At 43.1% G+C, this 18,214-nt stretch overlaps 1 protein-coding gene across 6 annotated transcripts in view; it reads left to right on the top strand.

Annotated features, from left to right (window-relative positions):
- HDLBP (high density lipoprotein binding protein) overlaps positions 1 to 18,214 on the top strand; it is an 82,163-nt gene that overhangs the window by 42,441 nt on the left and 21,508 nt on the right. For all 6 annotated transcript variants that reach the window (XM_053304350.1, XM_053304355.1, XM_053304352.1 and 3 more), the window contains exons 3-13: positions 472 to 584; positions 1,586 to 1,740; positions 2,358 to 2,573; positions 7,963 to 8,169; positions 9,841 to 10,056; positions 12,411 to 12,617; positions 13,064 to 13,171; positions 14,035 to 14,139; positions 16,565 to 16,643; positions 16,875 to 17,014; positions 17,282 to 17,386. In XM_053304350.1, coding sequence (XP_053160325.1) covers positions 509 to 584; positions 1,586 to 1,740; positions 2,358 to 2,573; positions 7,963 to 8,169; positions 9,841 to 10,056; positions 12,411 to 12,617; positions 13,064 to 13,171; positions 14,035 to 14,139; positions 16,565 to 16,643; positions 16,875 to 17,014; positions 17,282 to 17,386 — 1,614 coding nt within the window. In that variant the 5' untranslated portion in view covers positions 472 to 508. The remainder of the gene's footprint in view (positions 1 to 471; positions 585 to 1,585; positions 1,741 to 2,357; positions 2,574 to 7,962; positions 8,170 to 9,840; positions 10,057 to 12,410; positions 12,618 to 13,063; positions 13,172 to 14,034; positions 14,140 to 16,564; positions 16,644 to 16,874; positions 17,015 to 17,281; positions 17,387 to 18,214) is intronic.

The following is an 18,214-nucleotide window of genomic DNA, read 5'->3' on the forward strand; positions in this document are numbered from 1 at the left end:
TGGAACTCTCTGCCACAGGATGTGGTGACGGCCAACAACCTGGATGGCTTTAAGATGGGTTTGGATGACTTCATGGTGGAGAGGTCTATCAATGGCTACTAGTCAGAGGGCTGTGGGCTACCTCCAGCCTCAAGGGTGTGCCTCTGAGTACCAGTTGCAGGGGAGTAATGGCAGGAGAGAGGGCACGCCCTCAACTCCTGCCTGTGGCTTCCAGCGGCATCTGGTGGGCCACTGTGCTAAACAGGATGCTGGAATAGATGGGCCTTGAGCCTGATCCAGCAGGGCTGTTCTTATGTTCTTATGAGGTGCTGCCAATTGTGTGTTCAGCTGGGGGACAGTTGCTGCTTGTGCCAACCCACAAGCTCATAGTGCCAATTGACTTGTCTACTTTTCAGTGTGTGTGTGTGTGTGTGTGTGTGTGTGTGTGTGAAAAATCTTGTGACTAATATAACAATCACTCTTCTTTACCAGTGGCATACCCGGATTGTGTGTGGGTGGGAAATCGACCATGAGCTCCGTGGCAGTTTTGACCCAGGAAAGTTTTGCTGAACATCGCAGTGGCCTTGCGCAACAGCAGGTGAAAGGTAAGGCTGCAAGATGAAGTGATTGTGAAATCCCACTTGATGATTACCGCACAGATGTGCGTCTTCTGCTCCCTCTTGGTACTTGAAGATTGCTTTCCTGCTAGTGGCAGGAAGTCGGTCTTGCTGATAGTGGCCTGGCTTCTTGTTCCTTTAAAGCTTGATTGATAAAATGTATTTCACAAGTGGGTCCTGTACCCAGAAATAATGACCATATATTTGGGTGGCACTATTCACATCCAAATGGAAAAGCATCAACCACTTGAGTTCATTATTGGAGGGAATAATACTCATGTAGAGTATTGATGGGGGCCCGGGGTAGATCACCCCAATTTCTCCTCCACTCCCTGCAGCCCTGTGGAGGTGGCCAACCCACATTCTGTCCCCAGCATTTTATCATGGATGAAAAGCTGTCCTACACAGCTCCTGACTCCCCCACAGTTACTCTCTCCTCTTCCCGCTTAGATCTTTGCAAACACATGACTGCTGATTGGGAGCATGCATGGCTCTCCTACCCTGGTTGGGCCCTCCTTCTGCCTTATTCAGGATTGTGAGGACAAACCCCTTGTCAGCAAAGAGCTTGGAATTAACTCTCATGACCATTCTGACACTGGGTGGAATAAATGCTAATTTGCCTGTTCTGTATGACTAACTGCATGCTGCAATTCTGTTGGCTGTGACAAAGAAGTGGTGTGATGCCCTAGGGGTACTAGGCTCACTATGGGATGAACTGATTTTTGCAACAGATTCAGGCTACCATATCTTGATCAACTGAAATGTCCGCTGTTGGCTGGGTTTGGCAAAGAGGAACAATAATTCAATTTGGATTTGTTGGTCCTAGTGCATTTCTTTCTCCTTAATTTAAATAACTTGCAGTCTGTATTTTCCAATGCCAGACTACAGTGTGTTAAAAATATCAGTAAGGGGGGAGAGGTGGAGAAACCGCGGATGAGTACTGCCTGTCCATGAAATCCTTCTTTGTTTCCCTGCTTGCTCCATTCTAGTTGCAGCTTTAAATGCTGAAGAAGAGAATGACCCTCCAACTTACAAGGATGCCTTCCCTCCTCTCCCTGAGAAAGCAGCATGTTTGGAACCAGCCCAGGAACCTGCTGGTGCCTGGAGCAAAATCCGACCAATCAAGGCTTCTGTCATCACTCAGGTCAATGCAAAGAGGTCTCTTCTCCCCCCTCCCCCCACCCCCACAAAACACACACTTTTTCTACCCCACCTTATTTTCCCCCCAACGTCAGTACGAGATACAGATAAGGCATTTTTAAAAGTATCTCCTTCATTGTAAGTTTGGAAGGTAGCTGTTTTTCTGTAATCCTCCAATATGGTATTTGCAGGGAAGAAAGTGTTGCAAGCAAATGGGATTGAATGGCAAGGCCTAGTCCAAAGGCTTTTCTGGGAGGAGGAGGACTTGCAAATGCTTGACCTCACAGTTGTGGAACATTCTGTGGGTGTCAAGAGAGGAATTCCTACGTACTGGCCTCTTTCAGTTAGTGAGTCTGCATCCTTGAAAAGAGCTGCTAGGGCATGTATTTGCTAGAGGGGTGTGCAAAGTACCTGCCCTCCGGAAGTGTCTGAAAGTTGATCTCTTTGGTTATGAAATCTAAAGGCTCCCTTATTCACACCCTTAATGTTGTGCCCAGATGTTGTTGATCACTTTGATGCTTGAGTGACATTCCTGTTGGAGGGCTGGTCTCAGCTGCGCAGCTAAAGAAGAATAAGTTTTTAGTTGTTCAGGTTGAACAAACTCCCATTTTCCTTGAGCAGGTGTTCCATGTGCCACTGGAAGAGAGGAAATACAAGGACATGAACCAGTTTGGGGAAGGCGAGCAGGCCAAAATTTGCCTGGATATCATGCAGAAGACGGGGGCTCACCTGGAGCTGTCTCTCGCAAAGGATCAGGGACTCTCAATCATGGTCTCTGGCAAGCTAGAAGCAGTGATGAAGGCTCGGAAGGAGATTGTAGCTCGGCTTCAGACACAGGTAAGTGTGACAGTTCTCATTTCTTCTCCCTGTATGACCTTCCTCTGGTATGGGGGCCTCAAGGTATGAGTGCTCATAAAACCAAGGGTAGTTTTTAATGGATTAGCTCACCTTTGCACTGCATCTTACATGTGCAGTTGGTAGGATGCCAGACTCTTAAAGTTCAAATGCTAATTACAGTCCATGATTTTAAATGTGATCTCTCTATATACTTTGCTCAGCAGCCAATCTGAAGCAAGTAACATGCTTCAGAAGCATGTGGATCATGCATTGCATGAACTCGATAATGGTTGCATATGCTGAATTCGTTGGTGGATGCTTAGATTCATTCTTAGGCTAAATGGTCTCCTGGCTTGGCTTGTTGCATATGAAACAAAATTGGATTGCTGGCCTGCACTGAGTAGACGTAAAAGAGGTGAGAAATCTCTTATTAAGAGCAGCTTAGTAAAGAAAGAAACTGCTTAAAGAGGCTGAGGCTGCTTCTTCCTTTTTGAAGTTTTCAAAAACGAGGTTGTACAGATATCCATTGAGGATGCCATTATAATATAAGTCCCACAGGGTACTGAGTAGCAAAGCAAAGGCTTAAACTACATTAGAAGAAGTGTAGAATTCATTTCAACTCTGATTATATAAACCTAGTGAGAGAGAAGTTAGAACGAATTACATTTAGAAGGAACTGAGGTGTCCACAAACATGTGGATAGGAATGATCCAGTAGATATTATCAATATTATCAAGATATTATCTTTTTGGAGGTATGTCAAGTCCCTCACCAAAGGCTCTTGAACTGAGTTAGCCATCAAGGGACCGGATAATGAGTTCTTGTGTGGATTGGGGGAAAAGAATAGGAAGCAGAGGGTGGAAGCAAACAGATAACTCTTAAATTGGAAGAAAGTAAGCGCACACACACACACACACACACACACACACACACACACACACCCTCTGGTCTGAATTGATATGTGTGATATTTAGGAATATTTAAATGGTCTGAAGTCAGGGTTGTGGAGCAAAGTAGCTAAATTTGCAGATGACACCAAATTGTTTATGATGATAAAAACCCAAGTGGATTCTGAAGAGCTCCAAAAGGAACTATTAAAAAAAAAAAAGATGAATGGGCAACAGAAAGTAAAATGAGGTTCAATGCAGGAAGTGTACAATTATGTACAGCGGGGCAGAAAAAAATTGCTATCCACATCTACATTGATGGTATCTAAACTAGCAGTTACTAAATCCTAATGTTATGGTGGGCTCAATGAAAACATCAACTTATTGTGCAGATTCCATATAGGAGGATTGATAGGAGGAATCTCCATATTGGAGATTGTTAGGAAAGGTACTGGAAATAAAATGGCCACTATTTTCATACCTATATGTACATTTATGGTGTATACCTATATGGTGTGTACCTTTATGTACATACCGGTGTGTACCTTTATGGTGCAGCTGCATTTCTGGCTGGCCCATCACAAAAAAGATTACATTGTGGAGCTGGGAAAAGTGCAGAAAAGGGCAACCAAAATGTTCAAGGGTCTGGAGCGCATTTCCTAAAAGAAAAAGTCTTTGGGGCTTCTTAGGGGGGGCGGCGGGGAAGATGTCCGTGGGGCTGGAGAAGAGGCGATGATGTGATAGTTTATAAAAGAATGAATGATAGAGAAGTGAATAGAGAGTGTGTTCTCTCATAATACCAGAACTCTGGGTCATCCAGTGAAATTGATTGGCAATAGATTCAGAACAGACAAAATGATGTAGTTCTATGCAGTTTATGGCATTTGCCAAACTTCTGACATTTGCAGTTGCAAGATATGGTGATGATCTCATCTTTAAATTCAGATTAGACAAGTTTGTGTAAGATAGGTCAGTCAATGGCTATTGGCCATGATGGTTAAATAGAGTCGTCCTATTTGGGGGCAGCATGCCACTGAATACTAGTTCCTAAGTGGCAAACAGTCCCAGAAGCATCTGGCTGACTGCTGTTGAAAATACAGTGCTGGACTAGATCAAAGTTTGATCTTATCCAGCAGGGCTGCTCTTGTGAAATAACTTTATCCAGAGGCCAAGGTTACTACTTTTGGACACTTTTCCTGTGTTCTAGTTCTTGTTCCCATTGATCTTAATCGGAGATTCCTAAATGCCCTTTTCAGACATTATGTTACTCAAAAGATGTCCATGCAGTTTTTGTGTTAATTACTGTACCGGCATTCATTTTAAAACTCAACCTGGGTACTGGCTTCTCAGATGCGAGGTACAGATAGGAAATATACTGCTAAACATGTGTTCAACGTAATGTGTGTACAGGGCTTCTTAATTTTTTGTGGGGGGTGGTAGTGGTGGAATTGCCCTAGTCCCCACACACGGAGGTGGGTGGCCATCCAAATAATGGTTCCGTATTTGAAATGATCCGTTTGATCATTTTAATTCCAGATAGTAAAAATAACTCTGGATCCTGGGTTATATTTTATTTCATTTTTTGGGTTATGGTATTACATTGACACAGGACGCAGTGGCTGATATACACATGCTGTGAAATGCAATGTTTGGGCAGTTTTGTTCGTTGTACAAACAAAAATATTGCTTAAATGGAGTTGTGCGACAGTGTGGCCATCATATATAATGGCCACACTGTTGAGTAACTGCGTAATTTTTGTGCTTGTGCAACCTCCCTTTTGTGCAACTGCACAAATGTTACGTTCCACTGTGTGCTTAACTCCATGCAGTATATCAGCCAGAGAAAGAGGGGATCAAATAAACATTCTGTCTTCAGGCTTGTGTGTGAATAACTGTACCTGTATACACTCATTGTACAACATAATGTGTGTTTGCCCCTCCTAACTAGGCAAAGAGGCACCTTTTGAACATGGTGATTCTATTTATTTAGCAGGAGGAGAGCAACTGTCCCTTTCCACCCCCAGCACATTACTCTTCCAGTTACTGTTGCTGTTGTCTACCTTATGTTTCTTTTTTGATTTTGAGCCTTTTGGGGACAGGAATCCATCTTATTTTATTTATTATTTATTTACTTATCTATGTAAACTGCTTTGGACACTTTTTTTAAAAAAAAAGCGGTATATAAATATTTGTTGTTGATGATGTTGATGTTGTTGGAGAGGAGAGCTGGTCTTGTGGTAGCAAGCATGACTTGTCCCCATAGCTAAGCAGGGTCTGCCCTGGTTGCATATGAATGGGAGACTAGAAGTGTGAGCACTGCAAGATATTCCCCTCAGGGGATGAAGCCACTCTGGGAAGAGCAGAAGGTTTCAAGTTCCCTCCCTGGTTTCTCCAAGATAGGGCTGAGAGAGATTCCTGCCTGCAACCTTGGAGAAGCCGCTGCCAGTCTGTGAAGACAATACTGAGCTAGATAGACCAATGGTCTGACTCAGTATATGGCAGTTTCCTATGTTCCTATGAATAAGGTGAAAGTAATTTACAGATGTGATGGAGATGCCAAAAACATTTATGCACATCTTTTGCCCTGCTGCTGCTGCTACTATACATATTTATATACTGCTTTTCAATCAAAGTTTTCAAAGTGGTTTACAAAGAAAAGAAAATTTAAATAAAACATTTTCACTGTTTAATTGTATTAGCATTTCTGTCTCTAGATGGTACACTATCAAAGCTGTCTTAATGTATTATTGTATAACACTTCTAATATGTAACAATATTTTAATGTACAGCCAAATTTTCACCCACATCTCAACTTCATAACCAGAGGGTTGACTGTAAAGGTGCACTTCACAGAAGAGGGTGTACTGGAAAATCCAGATGGGTGGCGTCGCTGTAACTTGTTAATCTTCCAATTGGGCTAGACTTGCACATTAGTAATATGCCATAGAAGAGGCAAGGAGTGGTGGCCTGAAGAGACAAAACATTTTGATTTCACAGATGTTCTGTACAGTACAGTCGATAGAGATGTTCAGGAAATGCCAAGAAATGCATGTTGGTAGTAAGCTAGACAATAGACACTTCCATTAATATATGGAAGAATAAAACCAAGTAAATAGAATGTGTGCATGAGGGAATCTTCTCTTGCATGTATCTTGGGATATGTTCGTTATTCTACGAAGTTTGATAATGTGTGTGTTAAAGAGCGAAGTTGATAATGAGCAAAGGTGGTTGGTTGGTTCCATTTCCAAAATTACCCATGATCACACTCCTGAGGGTAAAGTCTCCCTATGACACCTTTTTGAAAATGTGTTGGGAGGCTTAGTGGCTCTCTGTTTCTGTGGCAGACCAAAGAAGTCATTGGGTGGGGTCTGATGAGGACTTTGTAGCTTCTAAATTAATCCCATAGACCAAGCCTGCTCAACATAGTCCCCCAGCTGTGTTTGGACCATTGTTCCCTCTAAGACGTGCGCATGCTCACAAGTTTTTGGATGTCTGTTCAGTTCATTTTAGATCCCACTCAGGTTGAATCAGGAAGGCCCAATTCTGAATACGGGTGTGCATACACTGCCTTGATACTGCCTCCCAGAACAAAACTCATTCTGCACAGAGATGAAAACAATTAGAGGGACCACTAGTTTGGACTACAACTCCCATAATCCTCAGTCACAGTGGCCAATAACCAGGAATTATGTGAGTTGTAGGCCAACATCGGCAGGAAGACCAAAGTTGAGCAGCCCTGCCATAGATCCTCCTCTGGCAAGGGAAAACGCCTCTCTTTCTTTGGTATAATAGGCTCCATCAAGGGAAGTATTTCTAGCCTATTCTATATGAAATTTAATAGGCTCAGAAAAGATGTAGCAAATGGCTTCAGGCATTTGTTCACCATAATTGTGCCTAATCCTGTGTTTCTGATATTCACCTTCTAACTCATAGTCTAGCTTATTTATATGTTCATCAGAATCAAGAGGTAATTCTTGTTCTGGACTATGTCACTTTTGGCCAAAGTTGGGAGTTTGCATGTTTGAATGTTTTCTTACCCCCCACCCCACACAAAAGAGAGCCTCCTTTTTCTGAAAAATGTAGAAAAATAGCATGTTATGGAAGAAGAAAGCTAAGCAGTAGAAGTGTGTGTGTGTGCGCGCGCGCGTGTGTGCACGCACAAGAGACAGGGTTTTGTGTTTTTAAATCTGGGGCAGCATTCAAACATGCAATTTCCTGACCAGTATCCAGAGATTGTACAACCAGACTCCCACCCCGAAAAAGTTACCATCTGATTCTGCAGAAAATATGGACAGTCCTCCAGTTATAGGAAACGTTTTAACATTGCTAGATACTGTTTTTCCACTGCTTGCCCCATTAAACAGAAGAAGGTGCACCTACCAGAATAGCCTTTCCATAACAGCACTAAAGGAAGAAGAGCACTGTCCTCTGAATTGGTCAACACAGTCTGTGTAATAGATCAGGCTTGTGGTTTTCACCCTACTACTTAATCCCTGTTGTAGGCTTCAGCAACAGTGGCTATTCCCAAAGAGCATCATCGCTTTGTCATTGGTAAGAACGGAGAGAAGTTGCAGGACCTTGAGCTCAAAACTGCCACAAAGATCCACATCCCCCGCACGGATGACCCCAGCATCCAGATCAAGATCACTGGCACCAAGGAAGGGATTGAGAAGGCTCGTCATGAGATCCTGCTTATCTCCGCTGAGCAGGTAAACCGTGTGTTCACCTTGGATGCCTCTTGAAAATTGGTTGCTTTAATAATGCCTTCTCCGAGGGAGCACTTGAGGACAAGCTGCACCTAGACCTGACCTTTGCAGAACTTTGTATTCCTAGAACAATGCACCCCAAGTGCTGGGGTTTTGTGAGCAACAATTCAGAGCAAAGAAGAGAACAGGTAACAGGTAACACTCCCTATGTATTTAAGGCTGTGGTCTTAAGCACACTTACCTGGAAACCAGCTCTGTTTAACATCAGTGAGACTTAATCTGAGTAAACATGTCTAGGATTAGAGTGCCTAGATGGTTTGTGTACAAAACTACAACAAACTTAAATCTATAAATGCTTTTGCTTTCCCTCCTCTCTTCTTTTGCTCTGGTGTGGGAGAAAACACTTCAATCCTATCTCACACAATCTAGGTATCTCCAGTGGGCAACTCTACATATTGATGACTACTGCGAAAAACATGGGTGAAATACTTGGGTTTCCCACAACAGTCAAACACCTGGGTTTCCTGCAGCAGTCATCAGCACTTGGGACTACCTTAAACCATGGGGCTGTTAGACAACAGGAGTCTTTCTGGGGAAAGTTGCCCCAAAGTCAGGTTTTCTGGTATAGAGAGATTACACTTTTGATCCCTTACCTTAACATGTTCCAATGAAATTATTTTTTGTTTGTCTTTTTAATGATCATATTGGCAGCATCAGCAGAGGCAGTGCTGCCCATAGATCTGTTCTAGACCAAACCAAATTTCCTGTCCCACTCCCAAATTAATTCTTCTTCAACTCTTTACGCATGCACATTGCTGCAGATTCAGGAGCTCAGACCCCTCAGTTCTCTCCCCAACCCCGCAAGTTTTCTTTCCTTGTGCTTATAGACCCTTTGTTCTGAATTTGCTCAGTCCTCAATGTCCTTTCTGTTTCCCAGATTCCTGAGCACTTCTAAAGTCTTGCTTGTTCATACTCTGTTTTTGATAGGCTATATGTTTCCAGACTGGTCTTATTATAAAAGAGCCCCTGGTGGCGCAGTGGTAAAACTGCCGCCCTGTAACCAGAAGGTTACAAGTTCGATCCTGACCAGGAGCTCAAGGTTGACTCAGCCGTCCATCCTTCCGAGGTCGGTAAAATGAGTACCCAGAATGTTGGGGGCAATATGCTAAATCATTGTAAACCGCTTAGAGAGCTCCGGCTATAGAGCGGTATATAAATGTAAGTGCTATTGCTATTGCTATAGTGCTATTATTATGCAAGGTTCTGTTGGGGAGGAAGTTAAAAGGGGCCAATAATGTTTCAGAATGTGCATTTGGAGCTGAAGGAATTTTGAATATTGGTCTTAAGCGTTCCTATACTCCTCAGAGTAGAATTGGCGCAGAGGGGAAATGCTTGACTAACAAGCAGAAGGTTGTCGATTCGAATCCTCACTGGAAACACCTATATCGGGCAGCAGCGATACGGGAAGATGCTGAAAGGCATCATCTCATACTGCACAGGAGGAGGCAATGGTAAACCCCTCTTGTTAATGGTAAAACCACAGGGCTCTCTGGGTGCCAGGAGTCGAAATCGACTTGATGGTACACTTTACCTTTATTCTTTGCTACTTAACACACCTTTTCATGGCATCTGAACAATGCTGTGTGTGAAACTATTTTCCCTTGATTTTCCCAGGATAAACGTGCAGTTGAGAGGCTTGAACTGGAGAAGGTATACCATCCTTTCATTGCTGGCCCTTTCAACAAGCTGGTGAGTGAGATCATGCAGGAGACAGGGACACGCATAAACATCCCACCTCCCAGTGTCAACAGAACGGAAATAGTCTTCACTGGAGAGAAGGAGCAGCTGGCCCAAGCAGTGGCTCGTGTTAAGAAGATCTATGAGGAGAAGGTAAGCTTCTTCATAGTCTCATTCTACTGTGCCTTATTGGAACTGAGCATGCACTTTCCTGTGGTAGCAAGCATGAATTGTCCCCTTTGCTAAGCAGGGTCTGCTCTTGTTTGCATTTGAATGGGAGATTACGTGTGAACGCTGTAGGATACTCCCCTTAGGGGATGGAGCCACTCTGGGAAGAGCACCTGCATTCTTGCATGCAGAAGGTTCCAAGTTCTCTCCCTGGCATCTCCATGATAGGGCTGGGAGAGACTACTGACCGTAACCTTGGTGAAGCCACTGCCAATCTCTGTAGACAGTATTGAGATAGATAGACCGGTATAAAGCATGGATGCTTTATGTTCCTAAGCCACAGAACACTCCGAGCAGCTCTGAGGAGTATAAGGTGTTCTCCATATCCCATCTTTTGAAATGTTATCTTGTCTTTTCCTTTTCTTCCCCTGGTCTGTGGTTTTTATCCTGTTAAAAAAAAAAAACCACCCTAAAATTATGGAACGCAACTGAAAAATATTAATTCCACGTGCATTTCGATACATGACAGCAAAACTTAAATGAGTCAAGTGCAGAGAGAAGCTTATAAACTAATATGTGGCTTGTCATTTCAACAGCTGAACAGGGAAAAGGAATTATAATGTTGCAATTGACAACAAAAATTAGTGGATGGGTGAAGCATGCAAAGCTGAGAACTTATAGCCCAGCTAAAACCTGGAACTGCTGACTGCTCAGAAACTACCCGTTTCTGCCATTCACCCCCATGATCTGTGTAATGAGTGAGGTAGTTGCATTCTCCTAGCTGCTTACTATTCCGCTAGTCTCTGAAAAATTGTCGGACATTAATTAGATATTGAGCCAGGCTACTGCTGGCTGGTTTTTGTTACTTTTTTCTTATAATGAGGGGAATTCCCCTTGCCTAGCTTTCTCTTAAATGCTGTAAATATGAATTGGAACAGAAAATTCTTGCTGTCATACTGCTTGCTTCCCTGTTGATCTTGCTGGTAACAGTCTCTCTTTGGAGCTACTCTGAACATCATCCTTGCAGAATTTCTCCAGCCCTTATATTTTCACCTGAATTGAAATAAGAGTAGATTATTCTTCCCTGTGGCTCTTTCTTCAGCTATGTGGCTTGGAAGGAGAGGAGCTGGTAGGCAATCAGGCCACTGCAAACAAAAAAACTGTGGCGTTTTTGGCCACTGGCACTGAAGAGTAAAACTAGATCCATTGATAGTTCTAATTGGCTTAATGATCAACATTAAATAGTTGTGGTTGAGCCAAAAGCACAGAAAGCACGTACTGGATCCTGAACTGTATACAGATGTGACCTGTTCTTTATGGACTGGCCCCCTTGACTCTACAGGACTCTTTCCTATTTACTTGGAAAAGAGCTATCCAGACCAAACTGTCAAACTTGGGACCCTCCCTTCCCCTTTTTCTAGTCCATAGGAAGGCCTTCACTTTGGCGCACTGCCACGCCCTCCTGTCCATTGTTCTAGAAGGCAGGTTCAGGAAGATTCCACCTTCAGAGAGACTGTCCTTGTGACACAGGGCAGGTCAAAACCACAGCTTTTGCCCCTTTTACAGAGATAGGCGCGCCAACTTTATTTTGCCTGTATCCTGGTCCCAAGTATCCCGGTCGCTCAAGTAAATTATATACTTTACTGCTGCTCTTGGATGAAGACCCCACCATTACACATAACCCTGCAAAGTTCTGTGTGTCAGCGTGCAGAATCTGCAGGGCCGTCACAGCTCCTGCCTAGAGCAACTGTGAGCTGAGCCTACAAAAACCAGTCTTAGCCTCAGTTTTCACATAATCTATTGTATCCTGTAAAGCTATTGTAATTGCATACTTAAAATTTTTTTTCTATGTAACTATAAACACCCTTAACTATTTTTAAGTACCCTTCTGGTCCACTCTTTATTAGGACATGGACTTTTCTCTCGTAGACCATCTTAGCTCTATTTTAATCTTATATTTTAAATTTAAATCTTCTTCTACCTTATTACTTCTCCATACTTGTATAGGTTCATAACAGTAGGTTTATATTTTATCTCCTATTCCCTGTTTGTATCTTATCTTATGTATTTTATTGTTCTTATGCTGGTCTATGACCGAATATCGATTGATTGACCTGTTCTCATCCTAGAAGAAGAGGTGCAGTCTCACTATGTCTCCTGCTTTGATTGAAAGCCTCTCTTTGTTACCAGCCTTTCTTTTGTAAAATATACAAAGAACAAACGTTTCTTACTTGTGGTTACTTGTCACTGTTCTGCTTCTATTTGGACAGGGTTTTTCACCCCCCCCCCACACACCTCTTCTTCTTTGTGATTGATGTGCTATCTCCACTCCCCCACAGAAAAAGAAGACTACCACCATTGCCGTGGAGGTGAAGAAGTCCCAGCACAAGTACGTCATCGGCCCCAAGGGGAACTCCTTGCAGGAGATCTTGGAGAAAACTGGAGTCTCGGTCGAGATCCCACCCACTGACAGCAGCTCGGAGACTGTGATACTGCGTGGCGAACCTGAAAAGCTTGGGCAGGCATTGACTGAAGTCTATGCTAAGGTAACCAGACTGCAACTCCACTAGGTTTTTCTAGTCTTTCCTCTTAAAAGTACTATTACGTGATCTAATAATCACTTACTAATGTTCCAAGTGGGTGATCTTACTTAGTCCTGATAAGTTGCTAGAGTGCTGAGACTCAAAATGCATGCCATTGATTTAGTTGTGATCTACTTCCACCAACCCTGTATAAATTATCTGTGATAGGTAGTTGGAATTGGTAGTAGTCTGATGGTCTTATTGTGCTACTGTGACTTCAATGACTAGCTGAATCGCTTCCAAAGTGCCAGGGGCTTCAACTTCTTGTTTGGCAACTGACTTGAGAATCCTACAGCAAGGATATGGGATGGAGATGGGAACAAGAGAGGGTCAGTGTCTGTATGGCTTGGGGTGGGGCACATTGTTCAGGGGCTTTTTATAGTTGTTCACACCAACAATGTCTTTTCTAGGCCAACAGTTTCACAGTCTCCTCTGTCTCTGCCCCCTCTTGGCTTCATCGTTTCATCATTGGCAAGAAAGGACAAAACCTGGCCAAAATCACCCAACAGATGCCAAAGGTATGCTCTCCCATTAGGATTTATAAAGCAAATGAAGCTTTTGAGGAAAAGTTTAAGACTTGGTACAACTTCTACAGAGAGCTCTGATATATGAAGTCAAAGACTCGAGGGAACTTCTTATTTTAATATTTATTTATGTGGACAGATTAAATTGGCAGCAAGACTGGCACTAGCAAGAACAGAATTTTTGAAAAAGCTACTCCTATTTTAAAAAGAAAGAAAAAAGGGTAATGGCGATAAAATAACTTGTTTTTCTCATTGCCGGGCTTGTTGCCTTGAAGTCAGGAAGTTCTGACACTTAAACGACATTGATGTTTACAAAAATGTTTGTCCTGCATATTAGCCAGTTAGTCCTCACGATCTTATCAGTGACTTAAGGCAGTATATCATATTACAAGATGCCATTTCATCAGAGCTAAGACCAAATCACAGCTAATAAAAGTATCTAAAATACTAAATTGTCAGTAAAATGCCTTTTCATTAAATGCTGCCAAGCAAATATTTTCAGCCAGCATCCAAATGAAAGTAAATGCCTGATAGTATGTCCAGGACAGGGTGCCAGTAGAGAGAGTCCTCTCCTGGGTGGCCACCCACTTCTTGTCTGAAGATGCAGGCACCTGGAGCTGGGTTCAGTGAAGGATTTTAAGAGTTGAGTAGTTGCTTACATTTCATTAACTTTCAGCCTGGGCTCAGGTCCTATTTCTGTCCGAGTGTCTACCTCTTAATCCCATCCTATAAAATATAAATGCACGGGGTGCCTTGAAACATCTCTGCTTGCAGGAGAGAACCCACATTCACTGCCATCACACTGATCCCTCTTGAATAGTTTTTATGCTGATGCCGAATTCTCTCCTTACTGAAAGGTTCACATAGAGTTCACTGAGGGAGAGGATAAAATCACTCTGGAGGGACCCACAGAGGATGTGAATGTTGCTCAAGAACAGATTGAGAGCATGGTCAAGGATCTGGTGAGTTGACCAACTATTTGCTTCTAGCTAACTGGGCCATCGTCTAGCCTATGATGTAAATTATCATGAATAAGCAGTAGGCTTGCACACTTTCCTTCACGCACAGTGAAAGATCTGTTCACTTTTGATTAAGCCATGGCTTTATGCTGGTTTAGTGAAAGCAATGATAGAATAAATCACCGTATCCCAAAGTCATATACAGTGGGTATTGAAAAGAATCACCCCCTTTGATAGACCTTAAATTCTGGTTCCTTTACATCCTGAAATGAAAACACAAAGAAAATTCCCTTCACCAGCTGTACTTATCCAATGCAACCTATAACATCCAACTGAAAAACATCACAATTACAGTCCAGAAAAAGTGTCAGAAACAAAAAACAAGAATTACTGAGATTGAAAAAGGATCACCCCCCCCCAATGTCAATATTCTGTTGAACCACCTTTTGCTTTAATAACAGCCTTGAATCTGTTGGGATACTTCTCTATCAACCTTGCACATCTAGACGGAGCAATATTTGCCCACTCCTCCATACAGAACTGTTCAAGTTCGGTCACATTGGATGGTAGGTGTTGGTGGACTGCTATCTTCAAATCTCCCCACAGATTTTCTATGGGATTTAGGTCTGGGCTCTGACTGGGCCACATGAGGACGTTCACTTTTTTCTCCTTCAGCCACTGTGTGGTCAATTTTGCTGTGTACTTCGGATCGTTGTCATGTTGAAAGGTGAATCTTCTGCCCATCCTCAACTGTCTGGCAGAGGGTAGCAGGTTTTCTTCCAGAATCTGACGGTATTTTGCCCCATCCATTTTTCCTTCTACCCTAACGAGAGCCCCAGTCCCTGAGGCAGAGAAACAACCCCACAACAGGATGCTGCCACCTCCATGCTTCACTGTAGGTATGGTATGTTGTGGAAAAAATGTGGCTTGTTCGGGAGGGTCGCAAGGAGAAAGCCACTTCTCAAGAAAGGCCACATTAAAGCTCATTTGAGCTTTGCCAGAAGGCACCTTGAAGATTCTGCTGCCAAATGGAAAAAGGTCTTATGGTCAGATGAGACCAAGATTGAACTATTTGGCCTCAACACCAAACAGTACACCTGGCGTAAATCCAACGCAGCTCACCATCCACAACACACCATACCTACAGTGAAGCATGGAGGTGGCAGCATCCTGTTGTGGAGGTGTTTCTCTGCCTCAGGGACTGGGGCTCTTGTTAGGGTAGAAGGAAAAATGGATGGGGCAAAATACCGTCAGATTCTGGAAGAAAACCTGCTACCCTCTGCCAGACAGTTGAGGATGGGCAGAAGATTCACCTTTCAACATGACAACGATCCGAAGTACACAGCAAAATTGACCACACAGTGGCTGAAGGAGAAAAAAGTGAACGTCCTCATGTGGCCCAGTCAGAGCCCAGACCTAAATCCCATAGAAAATCTGTGGGGAGATTTGAAGATAGCAGTCCACCAACACCTACCATCCAAGGTGACCGAACTTGAACAGTTCTGTATGGAGGAGTGGGCAAATATTGCTCCATCTAGATGTGCAAGGTTGATAGAGAAGTATCCCAACAGACTCAAGGCTGTTATTAAAGCAAAAGGTGGTTCAACAGAATATTGACATTGGGGGGGGGTGATCCTTTTTCAATCTCAGTAATTCTTGTTTTTTGTTTCTGACACTTTTTCTGGACTGTAATTGTGATGTTTTTCAGTTGGGTGTTATAGGTTGCATTGGATAAGTACAGCTGGTGAAGGGAATTTTCTTTGTGTTTTCATTTCCGGATGTAAGGGAACCAGAATTTAAGGTCTATCAAAGGGGGTGATTCTTTTCAATACCCACTGTATGATGACTAACTGGTTTAATAAAAAAGCACTTCCCTTGCGCGTGAAGGAGAGGGAGCACACAAGCCTGCAGCTTGCTGCAGCTCATTCACGATAATCTGTATCATGGTTTAGATTAGCATCTGAACCAGACCACAGTCAACAAGCTGCAAATGCAACACAGCACTGTCTTGTAACATGTTACAAGTGTGGGGGTCTTTGCCCCTATTTAGCCCAAATATTCAGGTTGCATTTCAAAGCAAGTCTGCTGTGTTCAGCGGGATTTACTTTTGGTATGTGTATTTAGGACTGCAGTCCTGGGGACAAAAGGAGACTGTCAAGCTTTTCAGTGGAATGGCCATACAGAGAACAAAGGGTAGTGTTTCAGAGAAAGCACTAGAGAAACTCTTGAGTGTCTCCAAGCTGTGTGCTGCTTATTCAGACTTTAGCTACTTAACTACCCATTTGGATTGATACTGGCTAGTTATCAGCCATGACACCACAGATATTGTTGTCCTGGTTTTGTTTGTGTGTGTGTTTTTGTTCAGTTGGGCTAGAGTAGCATGCATTTACTCCTTATTTATTATCTAACTATGGTCTGCTCTTTTCAGATCAACCGAATGGATTATGCTGAAATCAGTATTGACCATAAATTCCACAGACATCTCATTGGAAAAAGTGGAGCAAACAGTGAGTTAGATGCCCATCCATTGATTGTGTGTTGTGTCTGTGTTCAAACTTTTATATTGACTGAACCCCACTTCCCCCTCTACTAGCTTGTCCCTCTGCAAATAGGCCAAAGTCACCTAGAGCCTACATAATCCTTAAAAGAGAAAGTTGCTTGCTCTTAAACTCGCTGAAGTCTTGGTTGTAGAGGATGTGAAATAGATGAATGTTCTTAGCAGGGTCTTTGCATTGCAGTCAACAGGATTAAGGATCAGTATAAAGTGTCTGTGCGAATCCCTCCAGACAATGAGAAGAGCAACCTCATCAGAATTGAAGGAGATCCTCAGGGAGTTCAAGAGGCCAAGAGAGAGCTGCTGGAACTCGCGTCACGTATGGTGAGCCAGGGAAAACGGGACTGTGTCCAAGAGGGGAAGGGTTAACCATTAGGAGGGGTTCCTGCCAGCGTTTCCCACATTCACTGGGGAAGCTCTTCTGTCCTTTCTGTAGCTGGATGATGCATCAGTTTAATGATACTTGTGGGTTGTTGGCCAATAAAATATGTCTCGCTGGAAAATCACTGTCTACAATGTGGAGATAAAGAAAGGACAGCATACGTTTTGCCTTGTAGCATGCATCATAGGGACTATTTCATAAATTTTCAGGAAAATGAACGTACTAAGGACCTGATCATTGACCAGAAATTTCATAGAACTATCATTGGACAGAAGGGTGAAAGGATTCGGGATACCAGGGACAAATTTCCAGAGGTAACAAATGCTTTATATTTCTTATCCTGCCCTTAGGCAGGGTTCCTGGTGGCTTCCCATCTAGTTCACTGTTGGTTTTCATGCACTTAGAATTGGCAACTTGAACATCAGACATCTCAGACTACTCACTGGGTCCAAGACTGCCTCCAGGTTGTCAGGATCCTTGTTTAGTTTTTGTATTTACTGCCAGAAAATACTGTAACTTGGCTGGGTGCATTCCTCTTTTCTATAGATGGTTGGTTGAAATTGGTGTTAAAATCCAAGGAAAAGTGTTCTGCCACCCATGGCTACTGCTGTCTTGGCAATAGGATGATGACGGGGATAGATTGTAGATAAGTACTTGGATCCGGTTGCAAAGACAAACCTTGTTTAGTACATTGCAGTGAAATCTGTAAAGCTATAACAAAAGTGCAGGACAGATAATAGGCAACAATTTCTTTGTATGTACCAACTCTAGCTAATGGTGCAGTGGGAAATGACTTGCCTAGCAAGCATGAGGTTGCTGGTTTGAATCCCCGCTGGTACCTATATCAGGCAGCAGTGATATAGGAAGATGCTGAAAGGCATCATCTCTTACTGCATGGGAGGAGGCAATGGTAAACCCCTTCTGTATACTACCGAAGACAACTACAGGGGCTCTGTGGTTGCCAGGACTCGTCACCGACTCAACGGCACACTTTGCTTTACCAACTTTAGCAGCAGTTTTTCATTAGCCCTTACTCTTCATAGCAACACGTTCAAACTTGGTTGCTGGAGTTTGGGTGCTCAGTCAGTCATCAACAAAAGCCCTCTCCAAAATTTTTGCCCTAGCCTATAAGAACCTCTAGA

Source organism: Hemicordylus capensis, chromosome 3 (assembly GCF_027244095.1).
Source record: "Hemicordylus capensis ecotype Gifberg chromosome 3, rHemCap1.1.pri, whole genome shotgun sequence".
Taxonomy (NCBI): Eukaryota; Metazoa; Chordata; class Lepidosauria; order Squamata; family Cordylidae; genus Hemicordylus; species Hemicordylus capensis.